Raw genomic sequence first — 22779 nt, forward strand, 5'->3', positions numbered from 1 at the left:
TTACAAATATCAACAGCAGCAGCTATCTAAAGTAAGCTTTTTGCCTTGCTTTCCGCTTCAAAATATGCTTTTAATTTTATATGCATAACAAATTTATGCAAAGTGCGCGAATCGAGCGATCGCCAGGTGTCCCTACAGCATGTGTGTATGTGAGAAAGAGAGAGAGATGACAGCCTCATGAAATTATATAAAGATGCTTACTAGGTCGTTGATATACCTCGTACCAAAGAGGCGCAAAGAGGGTTGGTCTATGCTTAGTCCGCTATTATATTAAAATTGCGACTACGTGCGGGTTAAAATTTATGCCAAACTGTCAGAGCGGCAGGCAGAAAGTCTGTCAGACAGCTGCGTACTGCTTAACTGGCGCCGTATGAAAAGTGAATTTTGATAGATGATGGGCTCCGGGCTCACATGTAGTACATAAATATACTTTTGCCACACTTGAGCTCTTTAAAATGTTGTCTCGTGATTTATTTGGTAACGCAAAATACGAAATCATTTTACAGTCGACACTAGCTGAAATGGTTGCTGCTTTTTTAATTAAACGAAACAAGTTTCAGCTTACGCGCCAATGCCCACCCAAATGGGGGCGTGAAACGTGTTGATTGTATATGTGCCACAAAACAAGACCGCAGCGCACTTTGGTGGCCAAATAAAAACCATAAATCCCTCAAAAATTGATGCTAAGCTGAGGACTTAAAAGGAGACACACGCACACTGACACGCCCACACACACACATACACACACATAGCGGCAGACAGACACGTACGCATAAAGCACTTTTAAATGCGCCTTATGTGTCGCACAGCAGACGAAATCTGTGGCAGGAAGCTTTATAGCGCCTTTATATGTGTTTGACCCAAAAGAAAAATAATAAATATACAAACATTTATATGGAAATAAGAACAAAACATAAGGCACTTAATTAGCAACCTTGACTTTCAGCCCCGACGCGACGAGCTGCTGCCGTTCAGCTTAAAGGTTGCCTTGAAAATGGCAGCTAGCCTTAAAGTGCTCGCAACTGTGGCAAGCGAGTTAGTTACCAACGGCGGTGCCACCCGCTGTTTGGTGGCAGGTTTTTGCCGTTCGCTTTGCTGGAATTTTGTGCAAATAAACACACACAATTTTTAATTTACTTTTTGCGCGCGCTTTGCCTTGCACATTTTTTCTCATTTGAAGTGAAATCGAGACAGCTAGAGACCCATAAGCAGCGGCTGCCCCACAATTCACGTGGTGCTGTGGTACGCAGCGTATGCCAGTGCCACTGACTGTGGTAACGACTGTGGCTACGACTGGGGCTGGCAGTCATTGCCACTGCTGCAGCTTTTTGTTTTGTGCTGAATTTTTAATTTGCCTGGCAAACATCGCAAGAAAGCAGCAGCAACAACAGCAGCAGTAACATAAGCCACGACTTACGAGTTTGGGTTAAGTGTCTGCATCTACCTTTTCTACATTTGATGAAGGTCAGGCCCATGTGATTCAGCAGCAACAGCAGCATCAGCCGAAGGTTAAGTGCTCAGCTCTTCTACTTGGCTGCCTTGTATCTTGGCTCGAGTGTGCTACAAATTGAAATATTACGTTAGGGTTGCTGCTGCTGATGCTGCTGCTGTTACAGCTGTGGCAGCAGCGGCATTGCGGTTGCATTTTTATTTTATTTTTGCAAGAAAATGTTGCACGTTCATATGGACACTCTTATGGCATAAAATTTACATTTACTTTTTGCTGAGCAGCGCATTGAATTTAATTACAATTTTAACAGCTATAAACGCACAGTGCTCAACTATTGACACAGCATGAGAAAGTGGCATGCATTGAACGCATGGCCAACGGCACGTATACGCAATAACACGAAAGTGGCATACGCGTCGCACAAATATATGGCAACATTCAGTGGTGCAACAACCGTATGGCAGCGGCTGCAAGCGAGAGAGAGAGAGAGAGAGAAAGAGAGGGGACCAGTGCAGTAATACAGGCGCATGCTGGAAGAAATACTGACCCAGTTTGACTTTGGCTTCATAACTAATTCACGCACACACAAACACATATGCACGCGCGGACCTGGGGCAGTACATAAAGCATTCTTGTTACATGGACCTTCTGGCACCTGTGCGCGTTGTGTACACACACGGCCAGGACTCGCAGTGGCAGGTCAAGCCGGTTTGGTGTTGGTCTGGGTCATGTCGAGGGTCGAACGGGTGTTGCAACATAATTAAGCTGGAATAACATAAGAGCATTGTGCGCGGAGACTGTGTAAGCGTGTGTGAGTGTGTGAGTTAGTGTCTGAAAAGCTTAAAATTGATGCGATTTAACCATTCGAGCTAACGTGCACGTTCGCAACCGGCCGCAGTAAAGCACTTAAAGATAGGGCTAGTGCATATGAACAGAAATTGATAATGTCTGGATGAAAAGCACAAGAAAAAAGTTCCCACAAATAAAAGTGAAGACAAAAAATCAACAAAATTATACATAAATTGACCCTAACTCCTACCACAGTCCAACCATCAATTTTGCATAGGGCCGAGCGGAAAATGCAAACATAAAATGAAAATTTTATACTGATTAAAATCATGCAGACATATGTCATGCATAGTTCGGCTGTGACAAGAAACTGACTGTGGACAGGCGGGACAAGACTCGGGGTCAGAGGCTCCTTTTTCTTGGCCACTGAAAGAAATTCCAATTCAAATGCGAGTACGACTACGAATCCAAGCAAGTTCTGTGAATATGTGTGCAAACTCAATCTAAATGCTATAAACTGCAAGACGTTCTCAACGTTGTCGCCGTCATCGTCGTCGTCGTCGTCTTCGAGCTTGTCATGTGACAGGAAAAAGGACTTAGCTGGACTACGTTGTTGTAGACTCTGCCATATGTCGATAAAAAGGCATACGGAAATTTTTATGTCCCTCAACGTCAACCTCATTGCAAATTGTTATGTGTGTCGCCCTCTATCTTCCTCTCTCCCTTACTTGCAAAGGGAGGGTGTATCCGTGTGTGTGTGTGTAATGTAATTGGTGTATGTGAGTGTCCTTTGACTGCTTTTGCAGTTTTACCAGTCTTACCGGCAAACCAATCGATTTTGTAGTGGCTGTTCAACGTCTTCGGTCCGGGCATACAGTTCATACAGTTCTTTTTTAATGACTAATTTTGCCAGCCAATTTAATTGGCCAATGTCTGTCGTCTGGCCTGGGCCCGATCAATCAATCAATCACATGCATTTTAAGCACACCACTTGCAAGCATTTTGCATTTTTGATGCCCATTTGCTATTTTTATAGCGACATCGGATCGAAGGGGTAGCAAACTGAACCCCAAACGTAACGTAACGAATCCAATCGATATTTATGATTATTTAATAAACTCAATTATATAGCCAGCAGCTGCCGTTGCGTGTTACCTCCTGTCACTTTCTGTAACTCTTTTCAAGTGTGTGTGTGTGTGTGTGTGTGTGTGTGTGTGAGTGTGAGGTTATCGCTCTCAGAGTTTCTTTTGAATGGTAGGCAGTACTGAGACTCATTTAACTTGCAGGCAGCTGACATTTTTAATTTGTTGCTAATTTGACATTTAAATGTATACGAAATTTCTATGAAAGCCTATAAAAGTGGCCACTCAATACAATATTCGCAATTCCATTTCCGGATATTTTTATGTTATATATTTATTTTTTAAATTTATTTTCAACAACTTTATTGCGTCTCAAAATTTTCTGCACTTCAGCCAAACTTTGCACAGTTGCCATTTGGCTTGGATGAATGGATAGCATTCGCTGAGCAGAGAGGGAGAGAGAGAGAGAGAGAGAGAGAGAGAGAGAGAGAGGGGATTAATTGGGAGGGTTACGAGCTGATTTCATGGCAATACAAATTCACTCTGAGACTGAAGTTGGCCAGTTATTATCGATGATTTTCGGGTTGAATTTTTAATTTGAATTTCGATGGTTGTTTGGCTCCTTTTTTTATTTATTTTTTATTGAAGTCTCAATTGACATGAAAAGCTCGTTAGCTACTTGAAATTCATTTTCAATTCGGCAATGCAGCAGAAATTTTGCAGCAAGTGCAACAAACTCAATGGAGCACCATGTTTATTTACTGTGTCCTCGTGGCCAATTGGAAAAAATGCTGTTGTTCGCTATATCTATTCCTGTTTACGGCACGTAGCAACGCTCAGCAAACATTTAAAACAAGTCAAGCTGCCGTGCAAGATAACAAACTTATTCACACACAGACACACTCACAAGAACACACTCATACACACCTCTGTGTCGTCTGTGCTAGCGCACACAATAAAATACAAAACAAAACCTCAATTCAAAGTGAATATAAATTGTTTTACAGCTGACGTTTGCTTTGCATTTCAAATAGTTCAGAGACTCTGAGTCGACTCAAACAGACATGCAGGCAACGCTCAGCGTCCCCAACGGGCTGCAGGGGAGTGCCACGTATCCAATGCATGCCAAACCGCTTGCAGGCAATCGTGTCCCAGACCCGGTTGAGCGGCTGGCTCAGCACCCGTCAGCACAAAGTCCCGTCGATGGTCTGAAAGGTCATCGTGTTAATTGGAGCATAAGTGATGGCATCTGGCGCTATCTTCGTTCCAGCTAATACATAAGTATAGTTTCCACATGTGTGCGGAGAGTGTTTGTGTAGCCAATGAAGCGTTAAGTATTGTTTACCAATACTGCATTCACTTAGCCTGCAGCTAATATATATTTAGATACACTATAATAGCAAAGGTTGGCTAAGACCCTAGATGAAAGTGAGACCGAACATGTGTCCATAGTTTAATATAACTCAAGTTGGGCATAGTTAACATACCATTTAGTTGATTAATAAATCGACTGGAGGCGAAAAAGGTTAAAAATTAAATCGCAAATAAGTCTACGTTTTACTTTGCTGTTATTCAAATCACATCACAATTTAATATGCTATAAACTTTGACATTCACACTTTTCATAGCAATTAAAGCATTAACAGCTATATCTGCATTGACTTAAGTTATAGTCGCTTGCTTACCTGAACGGCCAATTGTTAGATTCAGGTCTGTCTCCAAGGCGGTTGTGGCCGATGATAACGATTTGTCGGTGGGCAGGGCCGGCGGCGGCAATGGCAGAGGACCCACAGTCGAGGTGGTGGTCAAATCGCAGCATTCGCGCTCGGGAAATTCACTGCAGCGTGCCAGATGAAGGGCGCCGCCAAAGAGCGTGACCCAAACACTGAGACAGCACGAGAGGATTTTAAGATTTTTTATGCGAAAGCGGGTCATTTTGGTGTCGGGTCTCGCTTTGTTCTCCTGGACGGTGTTGGAGACGTAGGCGGTGTGCCCGACAGGTTGAGGAATTTAATATTTTTTACTACACTTTGGATGTACTTTGTGTTCCTTTAATTATGTTGCTCATAAATTCATTTGCACTTTGAAATGTAGGTGAGAGTGCATTTAATACTCCGTTTCTATAGGCGATGACATTATTGTAGCTGTTCTCTTTGACTTGACATTATCAAAGTTGTCTAAATCCAAAACTGAGCTGCTTTCATTAATAATTTTGTTTTGTTTTAGTCTGCACACTGCTTAACATAAAAACACTTTGTGTTACACCTGCTTTCAACTTCTTTTACAATGTTGTGTAATCAAGAATTGCCATAAAAGAGAAAAGCGTAAAAAATGAATATTTCAAGGTTTGCATTCTTTTTTTTTGCATCAGATTTGACTTTAAGCATTGGCTAAATTGTTGAAAACGAAAATCTCTTGAAATTGACAAGCACCAGTAAGAGACAGACGACGGCCAGCCAGACAGAGAGGCAGAGAGTCAGTCCAACTATGAACAGCATTTACAATTACTTTCGACAAAACTTCTATAGACAACAATAGACATAATGCAGCAATAACGACAACACCACAAATACTCGTATCTATAGGCGGCCTTAAAAACGGAAACCCACACACAGCACGAGACGCTAGAGACTGGATGTGGAAGAGATAGAGAGGGCGCGTGGGGCCGCAATGATGGAAGAGCCGCCCACAGCAAACACTGAATAACATAAAAAACTTTTTCATTTACAATTTGCTCACTGGGTCTATGGCAATGCAGCCAAAGTAGCAACAAGAACAACAGCAGCAGCAGCAGCAGCAACAACAACAACAACAACAACGGATAACAAGAAAATGTTGAAAAGTTTTAGTGAATGCGAAAAGTTGTTGCTGCTGTTGTTGTTGCTGTTTTAGCTGTCGCGACTTGCTGCGGTTTTTGCGTTGTGCCAAGCTTTTAAAATGGTTGCCATTGTTGTTGTCGGCCAGCTGACTGGGCACTGCAATTGGTTGCTGCCGTCTGGCACCATGGCGTATGCGCAATATGCAACTCAATCAAATTAATTCCCCTTGGTGAGCTTTTTATCGAGCAAATCGCGCGCAAATGTTGACAGAATCAATAAAAATATAATTTGCTGTGATTTGGCTCAAAGAGAAATGCAAACTCCCCTCTCTCGACGCTTACCCAAAATGCCAGCCCTCGATAAGGCCCGCTTTCAGGCGCTAATGCACTCACAAGTGCCGGAAATCGTCAGTTTGAGTGCAGGCGGGGGGCGGGGAAGCAAACACTTCTGTGCACAATCATGTAAACAAACAGGCGACAGCGGGCACAGACAGCAGGCAAATGCCGCATGCGTCTGCCAGAGCGTTAAAAAATTATTGCCAAACAACAACGACAACAACAACAACAACAGGAACAACGTTGACAACAAACAGTGATGAACATACAGATACAGACATGTTGCAGTCAATCACCAGCGGGCGCGAGTGCACAGGCGACGAAAGTTGCCAGTCAACGAAGCGAACGTAGGCAAACACTGTGACACACAGATTCACATACACACTCACACACACACACACACACACACACACACACCTTAACACACAGTTCGTAGTTGAGAGGAAGGAAACTGCAAGGCGCGAAGGCGTTTTGTGCATTTCCCTTGTTGTTTCTGCTTGAAATGATTTTTTCGCTGCTGCTGCCGCTTCTCTGTGCTGCCTCATGGAACGTAACGAGCCGCACACCACGCAATAAGGAATTTTTTTTTTTTAGTTTTTTATTCTTTTTTTTTATATTTTCTGCAGCGCGTCGGCCGTTTGAGTTGTGCACGTTGTCAGCGTCGTTTGCTTTTGAGCCAAAAGTGTTGCCATAACGAGCGTAAAATGGCGGCAAAAGGACGATGAGGACGAGGACGCTGCCAAAGACAACAAGCGGCGTGTTCTAAAACAAACACAGCGCCATCTCGCTGTAAGTATGTGTGCGTGTGTGTTCGTGTGTGTCTACAAAAAAAATAACGAAGTAAAAATTGAAACTAAAATAAAGCCATGTTTGCCTCACAAATTGTTACGTGCGCCTGCCTCTGCCTCTGCCTCTGCCTCTATCGCTAGCTGTGCCTGTGCCTGAGCCTGTGCCGTTGCCTGCTCAGCCTCCACCCTTGCCCCGGCTTTTGCCTCTAACTGAAAATGTATTTATTTAAAGTTGCAAGTTGTTGCATAAGTTAATGCAACACTGCTGCACCTGAACTGAAAGTCATTGCCAGAGCCACTGCTGGGGCCTCTGAGCCTGACCGGCCTTTGGCTTGTGGCTGGCCAATTTGTTGGTAAAATGTTATAAACATATTAAAATATATGTATACTTATAGTTCAACTTCAAAATTGGCCAACACATAATCTAAACTCAGCTCAGCAGCTGTGCAAATAAGTGTGTCAATGGTCATGCTTTGAGTCTGGCCAGCTTAACAGGCCAACAATTCGAACTCCAGCTGTGCACCCAAATATTTCTATACTGCTCTCTGTTTGTAGTCCAGTTGAGTGTCTGTGTGCTTGCGGATGTGTGGGTGTGTGTCTAACTGACCAAACAAGCCAATAAATATACCACAAATTGTATGCAGCCAGTGTCAGTCGGAGAATTAGCACTGCATTCGACATTGTATTGACTTGGCCAAGTTTCTGGTGCAAAGATAAAATGCCGAGCCACATGCCATTCACAAGCTGGCCAAAATCCAATTTAAATTGAAATTCTTTAGCTGCAAATTTCGATACTAAGAAAGACGCCAGACAAAGCAGACAAATCAGCTCAGCCACAATACCATACACACACACACATATATAAAATCACATTCTCCATGCCACAGGCAGCTACTTAAGTGCATTTCTCACATAATTTACTGAGGTGTTTCATGTAGTCGTTCGTAGTTCTCGTTGGAAGATCTAATTAGGCGTCTGTCGGCGTCTCATAAAAGTTGCAGTCTCGTTGACTGACTGCCGACAAATTGCAACAGACTTGGGTAGCTCAGATTGCACTGACTTTTATGTAATTAACTGTGGCCGTCTAGGGATGTCTCACATGCAGCCCCGAGCAACACCTATGCGTTGTCCCTTATGAATATGACTTTTACCGATGCTTTCTCGAGTAACAGTTGTCGTCTGTGCATTACAAATGCAATTTGAAGACACACAATGACATTACAACAAAAATGTCAACAATAGTTTATATAATTTAATCATATTCAAAGCTTTCATTTTTTAAATACAATTAAAGCACACATAATATAAGTGCATAGCTATGGTTATATATAAGCTTCAATTTTTAAAAACTGCCGTAATACAATTTATCAGACGAGTTATTTAAATGGATTTCTGTGAGAATTAATACAATGAATCCTACTAGAAAGCAGCTCTTGAATTCTTTTGTGTGAGTTTTAACTTAAATATAATTGGTCTTATTGAAAGCTTTTTAATGCTATAAAAGCTCTTAAATAAAATAACTCTTTTTTCCCGGAGTATATAATTCCTCATGTCAGAACCAAATAAGAGCTTTTGTAGATCTTTTCAGTGCTCAACTGAAATCGAGTTAAAAACAAATCTCGCAGCTTCATGTTGCTTAAATTAAACTTAAAAAAAATAAAAAAAAGTCATATGATAAAAGCCTTGATATAGATAGCTGCCTCAGCTAGCTGGCTTATTTGTTGATTCAAGCACATTTAACAAAACTTCAAAAGCATTTAATTACATTTACAAACGTTAATGAATTCGTAATAAAGTTGCAGTAAAACAAACATTTGCGAGCGACGCCATCGGCTGACAATGTGCCCGGTAATGAGTTGCCGTCGCTGTTGCTATCAGTTTTTGGCTTCGCATCGCCCCTGAAATTAAAGTGTATTGTGCGTACTATTTGACAACAAGAAGAACAACAGCGGCAGCAGCAGGAAGAGCACTGTACATGAGTAACTGGCAGACAGTTTTCTGGCTGTCTGTCAGGAGGTCGCAAGCTCTGTCTCATATATTATGCAGTGCGAGTTTTATTGTTTCTGAAAGTTGCAATGAGTCGACTCATCTGATCGTTTCCCTGTCCCCTCCAACTGCCAGCCTGTGGCCTTGTCCGACGGCTGTCAAGTGCTGGCAACCACCTGCCATTCTCAGAGATACTACCTCTTCTTGTATGGCGCTTATTGCAACACATTCACCCTTACGTCAATGGAAATACACATCACAATTATAAAGTACGAAAAAAAAAGCATTACACCAACCTGGCTTACATGGCGCATACGCAACCCGGAACATGCTTAATTATTTGTGACGCTTGTAGGAATGCGTGTGTGCGAGCATTTTAAGAAAAATATAAAAAATGTAAGCTATATGCAGTAGGCAAACGGTTGGCAAGAGTTGAAGCTGGCCTAAGGCTTTAAACATGCCTTAAAAATTTTGTGAAATAGTCGACTTTTCTTGACACCACGCAATGCTATTCTCGAGTGCGTTGCCATTTTATGGCCTAATTTTATAAATATCGTTTGCAGAGGCTATGATTAGACTAAGTGTGTGTGTAAGAGAGTGTGGGAACTAAGGCAGCTGACATATAGAACAATCGATCGGTTTGTAAACTAAATAACCCATTTAAGTAGCACAGCAGGCGGAGAGTCCACATAAGCACTCGAGCTCGAAACAGCAATAACCTTTTGAATTTTACAGTTTGAACTTTTCATTATCGATTCGGGTAAATGCCAAGAGGCACGGGCCAATTAATATGATTTCGAGCTGCGATTACGCAAATCGTTTTTGGGTTGCCCCTGAAAGTATGTTTTATGTCTGTGAGTGTAAGTATGCCACGACTCTCGGTCGTATCATTAATAAATGTCGCAGTAAGGCGACCAGGTCAGACGAGCTCCAGCTCCAGCTGCTGGTATAGTATGAGTAGTCCCTGTTCCAGGCTTGAAGGTTTTGCCGGTTGTAGCATAATCCAATCGACCGGGCATACACATAAACACACACCCACACTAACGGTCACTCTCTTGGGGCTTGGGTTGTACTGGGCATGGACATGCTTGGCATTAGGATAATGGATGATTACTGGCAAACGTGTGGCATGCGGCGTGGTGCCCATTTACATGCAGCAGCAACGTTAGTCAAAGTCATGTTTCGGTTTAGGGCTGCACCAAGCGTTGTATACGCACACACAAACACTCGTAAAGTCAATTTCATGTACAATTTTATTTGCATACGAGTGCAAGGCACACACACACACACACACGCTTAGATAGACAGCCAGCACTTAGACATACATTTCGGTTCGTCTTATTGCATGCCTTGCAATTTATTTGTCTGTTGCCCCGCCAAGAAAAATAGTTGCAAACATCACTGAATAAATTTTATGCATTGACATTCATTCGACCGCCCCGCCAGCCACCACCTGCCGCTTCTCGCTTGTTGCCCCCATTGCCGAATATTGCAGCGAGGCAGACGTCAGGAGTTGCTGCGACAACTACATATCAAATTGACCCAGTTATGTATTGTTGCCACCCCTCAGAGCGCGCACCCTGCGCCCATCAGTTGTCTGCTCTTGCGCTCATTTTTGCGGTGTGTCTGCTTGAAAATTTGGTCAATAATTTGTAGAGCTGCGCCACAAGCGTGACCGGGCGGGCCACCCACTTCAGGCCCAGACCCGTCCATCAATCATGTTTTCGGTTCTTGTTCTTCTTGCTCTTGGTTATTTTTATTGTCCTTGCTGCTGTTGCTGTTCGTGTTGTTTAACGTCTGCAATTGCATTGATTTTCAATTTTTTACCATGCATTATTTGTGTTTACAATTGGTTAACAGCATTTACTGGCGCACAGTTATTGTTTGTTTTCGCGCCAATATTTCAATAATTGCTTATTAAAATGCATGTGTTTCAATTTGTAGTTGTTTTTTTATTATTAAGCAATTAAAATAATTTAAAATGCAAATACGGTGTTCAGCCACATTAAAGAGAGCTCGCTGGGAACAAGTACTGTGTCCACGAAAAAAAAAAAAGATGTCACATATTTGCTTCAAATTTGGCTAGAGCTTAAACATGGCTGAAATAAAGACGAATTTTCGTTCTCATTTGATTAGGAAAGTCTCATTATTGTTTCTTCTCATAGAATCTGGTATTGTCGGCATGTTTGTAATGTAATATGATGAGCAAGAAGGAAGGGCAACAACTCCACCAACTAATCAGCTTCTATTTCTGACACACCCAAACACACGAAAGCTGTATTGGTAATCTCGTAAATTGCTGATAACATGCTGTGGCTAAACGATTTGGTGGGTGGACTGGTTGGTAACCTGACAGTAAACGCTAATAAATAAGCTTCACATAACTCCATTGCAGAAGAGGCCGGGCATTAATAATGCAAATTGTGCACTGATATGTGAATAAACAGGCTGGTCCGCAATGCACTCGGTCCGTACATTCTGTTGCGGAAGCAGGCAAGCGTCAGGTGTTAAAGCCATTTGCCATTTGTCAACTGATTGGGTCAACAAACTGGTCCACTTTGCTGCACGAAATCAATTCCCTCATAATAAAAGCAGGATCACGCACAAAAAAACAGGCAAGCAATTAGCATTGGAGCTAACAGACAACTGAAAACGCTTTTTAAATGAATTAAAATAAAAATTAAGTAAATAATACGAATAACTAAAAGTCCTGCGAAGCAGACAGTCTGACCAAACAGACCGCATCAAAGCGGCTCATCGGTACGATGGTGCGTATGAGTTCCGGCAGTTGGAGAAACTCTCCAAATGGCGTACAGTTTTTTATGCATGTTTCGTCTTGACACGATGCTGCATGCTTGGTGCCACATACATACACACTGAGATGCGTACATACATGAATACATATATAAAGTAATTCAGTGTTGTTCCAATAAAGTGCTTCATAAATATTTATTGGATTATCGAACGTATCGAACGCACACGCTCATACAACAGCAGTGGAGAGAGCAGTCGCCTGCTTCTGATGTGCTGTAGGTCTTCGTCCTCGCACGGGTGCTTACCGGCTGTCCTGTCTGTCCTAACGCACCGAGTGCCATTGCCGTAATGAATATAAAGCAATGAACATTGCAATAAGCGCACGTATGAATAAATGAGTGCAGTATTGAATGGCGCTGGCCAAGAGGGCTGAGAAGATGTGGATAAAAGTAATGCCCATGTCTAAGCGACTGTCAGTCCAAATTTATCCGCCATGAATGAATGAATATAAGTATGAATGAATGCATGGGTGCCACAAATCAACTAATAGCCAAAGTATTTTCAAGAGACTGCCCAGCCATTCACACTAGCCGAGCTGATTCCCCTTCGCTGAAACTACAGACTCTTTGGCAAGCTCAACTAGACAGAATGCGCAAAAGTGTTATGGCCAATTAATTAACTGAATAAATGGCGATCTGGAGCTAATTGGACTATCAATTAACGCGCCTGAGCTCCAATTATAGTATGAATAGCAAAAAATGTCAATGCAATCGACTTTTCTCTAATTATGAGCGTATTAAATGGATATTTAATTAAAGGTATTAAGGCCTTATTAAAACTCGTCAAAATCTCTCGCACAGCTACCAAATTCAGACATTTTCAATTTGACAGCAGCTGCAGCAGCAGCAGCAGTAGCAGTAGCAGCTAATATGAAATTGTATTTATTATTTATTGCGACATTAACATTAACAATCAGAATTTTGGGTGCTACCTTGGGGCTTCATGGGTATTTTGGGTATGGTCGCATAAATATTTTATGTCCTGTCCTTGTTTTTATGTTTTGTTCCGTATTCATGTGTTTGTCTGGCAATTTCTTATTTTAAGTTCATTTACACATTTTACGAAAACATTGAAGCGTATAATTCGAAATGGGAACTACTGCTGCTACAAAAGCCAAATAAAACTCATAGCAGCGGTGCAGCTCGAATCGAAACATACACATGCACACATGCACACACACACACACATACACACACACACGGGGACATACACGCTGCCAGTTACATGCACCCATACACATTCGTGTTTAATGTATTCATAGAAAATGACAACTGACAGGAGAATCAGACAAATGGAAAATCTGACTTGCTGAGCTCTATTTTGCTTGAATTTTCGTTTCGTTTTGTTTTGTGTTTCCAGTGCTGCCAAACAATGAGACGATCACGAGACTGAAAAGGCGACATCGCGACAGTTGGACAGCTGGCGGTAAAAGATACAACACAAATCACACAAATATCGAATAAGTGACATTGGGTGCACCTCACAAAATAGCACGTGCCAAAGTCGCCACAACACGATACGAATCGAAACTATATTATGAGCACAGCTCGAAACGATTTAAGCTTTACAACACTTGCTGCATTCCACAACACTGCAATGAACATTTATTCCTTTTTGATTCGCTTTAAAATTTACTACAGATAAACAAAGTCCCTCGTTTTTTGGCAAAAATTATTTAAAGAATAATTATGAATTCTCCTGCTTTGTTCAGATCGATTTTTCGTGAAACCTTTATTTAAATTCAAATAATTTCTCGATAATCTCTCCAGCTCAAAAATCTTAGAAGCAAACGGAAGAGAATCGAATGAAAGAGGACTCTTTTGAAAACTTTAAAATTTCCTTTTCGGGTTGCCTTTAAGTCTGTCAGGGTATAGAGTGGTAGACAACCCCAACTTAACTTTCGTTTAGAAATTGAACTATACGAGCCTCAATTGTCTGCAGTTCATAAGGCATTCAGAGGCAGGGCACACACAAATTACAAGCGCACTATGTTCAGCATTATGCATAGTCAGCAACATTTCAGCAACTTTGCTGTGCAAACTGTTGGCAAGGGCCTGTGGCAGCCCCTGCTACGTCCTGCCACATGCTACCTGCCGGCTGCCTCCATTGTAAGTGATGCAAGCAACGATAAAAAAGGCAGCACCGAGTACCCAACACAATGCGCTTAGTGGCGTCAATATGGCCGCACAATTCATACATTGTAATATCGATTACGAAGCACTCGAACTCGAAACACGTTACATACACAACTCTCTTTCTCACACATACACACTCCCAAAATACACATACAGAACAGTTACGAGGTAACTTCTACCTCTCCTGCAGCTCAACTCGGCCACTTGAGCCCAAATGCCGTGTGGTTTGTAGTTGGGCCACGCTGCGTATACGTATTAATAAAGTTCTGGTGCTGGTGGTGCACATAATTGCAGTCATGAAAAGCATTATAATACACACCCACCTTCACACATACACACAAACACACATACACATACAAACTCGCATAGCTTTATGGGGACATTATATGGGGACCCGTTCGGCTCAGTTCTCCACAAACCACAGTCAGGCCACGCGCATTGATTGATTATATCATTGCCGATTGATCGCTTGAATAATTGTTGTTGATTTAATAATTTATTGCGGTCGTAATAAAACTGTTTAACAAAGAGAGGGGGCAACTTTAAGCTGCAGAGTGTAGCAGGTTGCAATGACATCATTCGCTTTAAAGCAGCAATCGATCGGGCAAGGAAAACAAGTTATGTACCAAATGGCATTCATTTCAGGGCGACTTATCTACACATTGCTTTGCTAAATCTGCTTAGCAAGAAAAAATTTAGGTAGAAGAAAATAGTATGGAAAGTGGGGAGTCACAAAGCTGCATTAAACCCAACTAACAATCGCACACGCTGGAGTAGGTGCAGCAGAAATGATTCATGATTCGTATGCAACCAGACGGAGAAATGCAAAGTGAAAGGACCTTTGTGCGCCACGCTCAGCAACAAAAGCTGTGAAGGATATGGACGCTTTACTCGAGCAGAAAAGCAAATATTGTTAGACTTGTGTTGGAAAATGCTCTAAAGGGAAAACAGGAAAAAAAAGCGCAGGTAACTAAGCAAAGTACTGCAAAACAACAGCAACAACAGAAAGGCAGAGGAAGAAACAGTTAAAGAACAGCGGGGAAAAAATGTCAAGGTAAAACTAACATAAACTGGCACCGAGCGAGGCGTAGCAGCGGAAACGGAAATGGCAACGCCGAACGAACGTTTTATGTATAGAAAAACAAAAATAACAAAAAATTAAATACTTAGCTACAACGAGTGACTTTGTGCCAGGCGTAGTGCAATAGTTTCCATTGATAAGCGAACTCAAATAAAAAAATAATAATAAAAAAACAAAAAAAACAAAAAAACTAGAGAAACAGGTTCGCTTTAAATGGGCTTGTAATTAGAGTGTAAAAGAGCGACAGGCACAAAGTTCGAATTGTCGTTCAAAAGTAATTAAAAAGTTCGCAGCACAGCAAAAAGAATGAGGCGACATTTCGCGATTGCGCGCACAACAAAGTTTATAACAGATTTCTCAAGTTTAGAGCAAGAGTTGAATGCATTTAAGCACTTATTTAATTTATCAGAGCGTCAAATGTTCAAATGCGCCCAACAAAGGCAAATGACTCCAGCCCTGCATTTGGTTCTGCCTATATTTGTATTGGAGTAGTTTATGCCCAAAATCCACAAATTGTGACAACAGCTACACAACAACAACAAAGCCAACAACAAATTGTCTAAGCGGCTCACAAAACGAGTCCAGGACAAAATGTGACAGCGACAGTGACACACGAAGGGGAAAGCGACGGCAGCGTTGGCATGTGCAATGGAACGCAATATTTAGTGTTGCCATTTACCAACAAAAAGCTGCCAGCCTATGTGTGTACAACACCCAATCAGTGTGTGTGTGTGTGTGTGTGTGTGTGTTTATTTTGGGCTGGTGTGCCTGGGTAATCACGTCATTATCACGTGAAATTTCGGCATTAACGTAAATTTACGATTTGCACATGAGCACGAGCGCAAATAAGAGCCGCAAAAAAAATAAAAATAACAACAAAAAAAGCGTAAAGTATAAAAATAAAAATATATGTGTATAAAACTACTAACGTGTAGTCAGAGTCTCAGTTTCAGACTCAGTTTCCGTCTAGCCGCCTGCCGGCAGCCTGGCAGCCTGGCTGCCTGCCTGCGACGCACATAAACTCACATTAAATGCGATTGCCAATTTATTTACTAAGTGAACGGCAACGTGGCGAGCCGAGACGAACCGTGGCGTGGCAAGGTGTTGCAGGTTGAGGGGTAGCCAAAGGTGGCAAAAGGTGGCTCCAAAAAACAAAAAACAAAAAATTAAGAAGCGCACGCGGGCTGGAACGAGCACAGCTGGTTTAAAACTTGGCTCAAATTTTAGAGCGGAAATAGTGCTGTTGTTCTTGTTCTTGCTGTGGCTCTTGTTGTTGGCTGGCAATAATTGAAGCAGCGCCCAAAAAGTTGTTGCAAAGGCTGTGCCACAAAACACACACACACACGCATACTCGCGCACACGCACACACATCCAGTTGAAGCGAATGTTGGCAAGTTTTATGCATACAATTAACGAGTGTGGCACACCTCCTATATAGGCAACTATATACTATAGAACGAATACGGTCTTTGGTTTAGCGCTCAGCTGTGCTGAAAGCAAGTGCTGTGCCACATTAACCCATTAGGCTTAAGCTGTAAGTAGCAGAAATCTTTCCCGTTGCCGGCGGGGAATGCGGGTGGCTGCCTTTTCTTTTGCTTCACTGACTCGCTGGCTGACTCCTTGGCTGTGGTGTGTCGCTGTGTCTCATTTGTTGGCGTTGCGCTTTTCGCTTTGCTCTACAATTTTCCGACACATTTGCCAAATTAAATTATATGGCATATGCAGCACAAATCTGTGGCACTCGCTTGTGTTTTTTTTTTATGTATATTTTCTTCTTTATAGTTGTGTTTCTGGCTTAAGTCATATGAAAATCACACTCGACTGACTTTGCTGACACTCAATGATTTACATGCTGTGCTCTGTCGGGCTTGCTTGTTGTTGATTCACTTGGCACTAGCTGCACGATCGTCCATGTTCACGCCTTGGACTTTAACACACACACGCACGGTTACACGACTTGGAGGAGTGCCAGTTGGGCATCGCCTATTGCACGCACGGTGCACCAATCAGTAATTTGGCGTCTAAGCCGGCTCCTAATTCATATGCATCAATTGCGATCTAAGGAGACTCACATGTGCTTGACGAGCACTCGAGTATTCGTAATTCTGTTCGCACGCGTACGTAGCCCGATTGCCATTGGCCGCGCGTCCGTTCCACACGAGTCTTAGTCGCAAACTGTTTGTCCTTATGCCCATTGCTAGCACTTAAGGCTTCGTGTAGCCTGCCACACGAGCGCTCGTCGTACATCGGCAGTGTGTCGCTCGTGTTGGCACTTCGGCGTCAATTGCGGCCTCGTGCGTTTAAAAGAGAGCCTGTCGTATTTGGCGCCAAATTTGTTGTGTGTAGAGTTGCGCGCAGTGGCTCTCAAACTGTACATGCCGTAAGAGACCGTAGATTGAAATATATATCACGATTATGTTGAGCATACTTAGCATACATTTCATTCAATAAATTCCCAGTACAGTGCGCTGTACTCGAATGCAATTCGATTCCTATCCCCGCATTATTTGAAATGCAATCAATTAAGAGGAGCTTCAGAAAATGGCAGAGCCAAATAGAAGTGAGCAGCAAGTGCACTAATTTGCTTTGCTCATGAATCAATTACAATTACGAGTCGTTGCTCTCGAATGTGTGTCAAGTGGTGCAATCAACAAATCCCTAACCTGCCCCACGAGTAGCTAACAAACACCCACCGACCCACACACCCACACACCCACACACACACACACACACACACGCACAGGTGGCCAAGTGGAGAGTATGCAACCGGAGTGGGGAATATAGAGAGCGAGAGAACAAGAGAGAGCGGCACTGCAATTATTCGTTTTGTTTTGGTATCCCATTCGCAGCGTATGCCGCAAAGTTAGAAAAGCTTTTCTTGTTGGCCTAGGACTTTGGACTGCGTGCGAGTAAAGCTCGTGACGGCCGCAGCGATGCGTGGCAATGTCCAATAAAAATTACGTATACGCCGCGACCGCCCGCAGCGTTCGACTTGTGCGGCACGAGCCTTGCGGTAAGTGGCAAATATGTATGGGCCGAAGTATTGTTGCTGCTGCGCGCCTTTGGCGCTTGCCACCTTCCACGTGCAACTTGCACCCATTTCATGCCCATCGGCTAACTGCTCAACTTTGAGCACCCGCGACCCATAAAACAAAGAGTTCGAGCTTGCCTCCGGGCGGAGGAGGACAGGGCCGCCTTCTGGAAATGGGCGCCGGCAAGGACTTAAGACTTGGACACTGGCACGCGGCATGTCAACGTGTCGCCAACGCAATAAATCCATAAAGCCCGGCCGCTGAACGCACGGCTGCGTCGCAAAAGCTGACCCATCCCGTCACCCACTACCCACTTGGCTTCATAATGACGCATAGTTGCACGTAGCAGGCGGATTTTCTTTTTGGGTGGCGCATGAGGGCACGCTATAATTATCGCACGAAATCAAAGTATTGCCTAGGCCACACCCCCCTTTGAATCCTGCCCATCCTCAACCTAAGAAGAGAGGCATACCACCGGCTTCGGCATTAACGACTTCCTTTGCCCATTTGCGAATCTGCATTTAGCTATAATATCAGTTATTATTATTTTAATACAATAATAATAAAGACATAATTAGCTGCCTAACTGAGGCTTATGAATAAGTACTCACGGTATTTGGCCAGGGTTTCAAAGTATAAGTTGCCACACTTACCTGCAAAAAAGCAATAAGAAAATTATTAAATTTAACAGCTTACAGTACAAAAACTTGTTCAAATAATTGAAGTGCTTTTGATTAAATGTCTTGACAACATAAGAGACGCTTGAAAGTAACCAAAATACTTGTGCCCTGGGAGCTTGGAATTGATTAAGAATTCGATTTCAAGAGATTTCTTTGTCACACCCGATAATAGGCAAATCAATTTTAATTCTATAAACTGTAGAATTGCGATGTCGTCTATTTAGTCCAAAGAATTATAGGCGATGAGGAGGCGACACAGCTTGCAACAGCAATGCCTACTCTTGTGTGCTTTCCCCTGCGCCATACACCATATAAAATCATAAAAGTCGAAATCATATATTGTCCCTCATTCTATGCTTATTCGTCGAACCAAATTATTTTGTTCACATTTTTCCAACAATTAAGCAAGACAAATTTTCTAGTCTAAATAGTAATATCTTGATATTTTTCTATAGATAATTATGTATGCGACTACTATGAGAACTGGATATGCTCGATAGAAAACAACTGCCGGCTACATGAAAACGCGCTTCCGTTTTGGCGGCCAACTTCAAAGACACGCTACCAAAATAAGCCAAACACATACAAGCCCAGTAGCTAAACAGCGGGAGCAGATGAATCAAAAGGAAGAAAACAGAAAACTTCAATCGATTGTGTTGGAAAATAAAACAAATTTTTGTAATAAACAAAAGTGAACGATGTGAATGCAGGGACACGTTGCAAAACAGAAACAGACACTCCACGTGGAGCTTGAAGAGAAGCAATGTATACACACATACGCGCGCGCACACACAGACACGACTAAAACACACAACTACAGACAACAGACTGCAAATTTACTTGCTTTGAAGTACAAAGCGTTTTCGTAGGTTTTGTGTGTTGCAGGTGGCACCAACGCCGCCCCATGGCAATGCCAGGCAAACAGCTTCTGGAATTGAATTTGGAGCCTGGCTGTAACACACCATAGGACGCCAAGCCAGAGATGAATACGTGAGAATTGCTTATTTCGCGAAAATTTAAAAACAAAAAAAACCTCATAAGCAAGAAGCACACACACACAGTGGCATATACACGTAACACACATATATATACAAATAGGCAGCTGCATATCTTGACGCTTGAAGCAGAAATCTCAACGCAACTGTGACAGTTGCAGGCACTTGAGCACCCACTTACCCAGCGCTCCAGTGGGCAGCGGTTTGTTGCCCTGCAGAAGGCGCATAATTAGAAGCTGCTAACAACCTGGCAGGCAACCAGGCTAGCCAGGCACTCGGAGGCGCACGCGAACATCCAGGAAGCAGCGACAACAATGCGTATCCATGTCAACGTCAGTCAAGACAATTGCACTCAGTCACTCAGTCACTTAGTCAAGTGAAGCAAAACTTTAAGTTAGCCAAGCCATCCGGTGCTCAGCTAATTGACGCGTAGCCAACCCAAAACCCAAGCCCCAACACAATGCCAATAGCCAGGCACATTCAAAACCTTTTCTTTCGGGCGATGCATCAAATTGTGTATGTGCGTATGTGTGTGTATGTGGGCCTTGGTGAAAATGTTAATTTCCAGCAATAAACACACACATGCACACGCACACAACAGCCACCTGATGAAAAGGACATTGAAAGCAAATTGTGTGCACTTGGCCCAGGTACAAGTCGAGCGGCTCAAATGAACACCTTTCAATAAGGGCAACTCATCAGAAGCGTTGCTGGTCGGACTCAACCAGCTGAAAGCTAACATCGGCCAATTTCTTTTGGAGCCATACAACGTATGGTTACGGTCAGAGGACACGTATAATGAAACGACGGTTAGTTGGCGTAAAAAGGGACGCTCAAGTATAACCCTTTACGTATACGCTATATTAACACATTGAAAGACACGCACACACACACACATGCCATGGGAAATGAAACCGGAAGCAGCCTAAGCTGAAAATTCATTTAAATAAAATTTTAATCGCATTGTTCAAGCAGCCCTGGCAAGTGAAATTGTTGCCAAAAAGGTTCAATTCACTGGGGGCCAAATGGGCTATTGAATAATTTTTATAGCCTAATGAGTCGCCGGTCTACTCAACTGTAAACACACGTGGGCAATTATGCGAAGAAAATTCTTGACAGGTCCCAGCCCAATGACATTTGCTTAAAGCTTATGAGCTTTAATACACTTCACCTGAGTTAAAGCTGCCTTTCAATGTGTGTTTTCCTTTAAAAGCACATTAAAAGGTTGTAGATTTAGTAAGCTCGAACGAAAGCTCCTCTAAATATTAAAGCTTGTTGGTAAACTGAAATCTCAGGCAACTTGTTTGAAATTGCAAGTATTCCTCTCTTTCTCTAACTATTTTAACTTTTCTGTTTTTTTTCTTTAGCTTTTTTAACCAGATCAATGCGCTTTATTAGCCAATACCATTGGTAAGCCATCGTTTGCTTTGAACAACAAGGCTGTGTGCCGAGGTGTTCTTACTGCAGCAGGCAAGTCGATGGGGACCGGTAAAAAAACTGTCATTTGTACCTTTAGACCACTCCACACACTCATCCGGGCACACACATACACTCACACACTCGCATTCAGGCATTCAGCCAGTCAGGCACCTGGGTCGGGTTTGTGGATCGCGCTTGGGGTAAATTACTTGACAGAACGCATGAATTCAAAACATTTGCCAACACCAAAAGCCGTCAGTTTCAGGCCAGGACGAGCCCAGGCCATGACAGAGCAACTCTAGCGTACAATACCAACACACTCACACACGCATATACGCGGCAGAGTTGGGCGTCTGTGCCGTCTAGTCGCATTGTCTGTAACTGTGACTGTGACGAAGTGCTGTCTGTGTGTGTGTGCTTGTGTGCATGTGTGTCTGTGTTGTCTGCTTCCGTTCATAACTCGACTCGACTTGACTCGACTTGGCTCGACTCTTGTCGCCTCAAGTTGACTTGACGGACGTGGCTTATTGTTTCATTTTGGGCTGCCGCCTGCGTTTATGACTACAAACGCATACAATAGCAATTTATCATGACTTAATTGTGTGAATGTAAGCGTGTCTATGTGTGTGTCTGTGTATATCTGTGCAGTATACTTGTCAGTGGCGTGTTAAGAAAACTTAGATGTACCTAGTTTGTTGCACGTTCAAGTTGGGGCCAATTCAGCTTTCGCTTTTCATTTGCCAGTTGTCAGTCAGTCTCTGTCTTTTCCTATGTCTCGCTCTCTCTCCCTAAGCCTATTGCAATTTACTTGCAGCTGACAATTGACAAAAACTTGGATTGACACTTTCCATATTCTCTTGGCTCTATTTCACATTTTAGCGGCATATTTCATGCTAGCGGATAAAAAGCTATTAGAACTTAAAAAAAAAAAACAGAAAAAAAGTACGCCAGCAAACGACAGCTGTCTTCAACTGCAGCCCCAGTGCATAAATCTTGTGCCTGAAATGTCAGCCCAGGCATAAGGACCCTGAAAGGGACAAGCGGGGCACAAAAACTAAAGGCGAAAGGGGCGCACACTTGCGCTGTGATAAAATGTCGCCGCATGCAGCTTTTATGTGGCACTGTTACTGTAGCGCTCTCCGCTTGGAACTGTCTGGCATTTCTTAAGCCCGCAGATTAACTCGGCCTCGTCGCGGGGTCTCCAACTGTCGGTTGCTGCCTCGCGCGGTTTTTGGCCTCGTCAAGTCAAATTGCAAATTGCATATTCAAATGCGCGCGGCTTTTTCTAGTCAGCGGCTGTCTCTTGTACAAATAGCAAAGATTTGCGCATGCAGCGCAAAAATAAATGCAAATGGAAAATGGGCAAATGGGAAA

The 22779-nt window shown here is 42.9% G+C and overlaps 1 protein-coding gene across 11 annotated transcripts in view; it reads right to left on the minus strand.

Moving 5' to 3' along the window:
- Positions 1 to 22779, minus strand: part of Gfrl (Glial cell line-derived neurotrophic family receptor-like) — a 117873-nt gene that overhangs the window by 55693 nt on the left and 39401 nt on the right. Inside the window, exons 1-2 of one of the 11 annotated variants that reach the window (XM_032439756.2) lie at positions 17352 to 17927; positions 5007 to 5599 (exon numbers count right to left, since the gene is read on the minus strand). The exons of 1 other annotated variant lie outside the window; for it this stretch is intronic. In XM_032439756.2, the coding sequence (XP_032295647.1) occupies positions 5007 to 5256 (250 nt within the window). In that variant the 5' untranslated portion in view covers positions 5257 to 5599; positions 17352 to 17927. Of the gene's footprint in view, positions 1 to 5006; positions 5600 to 17105; positions 17928 to 22779 lie in introns of those variants that run through there. 9 more of the 11 variants (XM_032439755.2, XM_070206798.1, XM_032439754.2 and 6 more) reach the window with 9 other exon arrangements.

The sequence above is a fragment of the Drosophila virilis genome, chromosome 2 (assembly GCF_030788295.1).
Source record: "Drosophila virilis strain 15010-1051.87 chromosome 2, Dvir_AGI_RSII-ME, whole genome shotgun sequence".
NCBI classification, from domain to species: Eukaryota; Metazoa; Arthropoda; class Insecta; order Diptera; family Drosophilidae; genus Drosophila; species Drosophila virilis.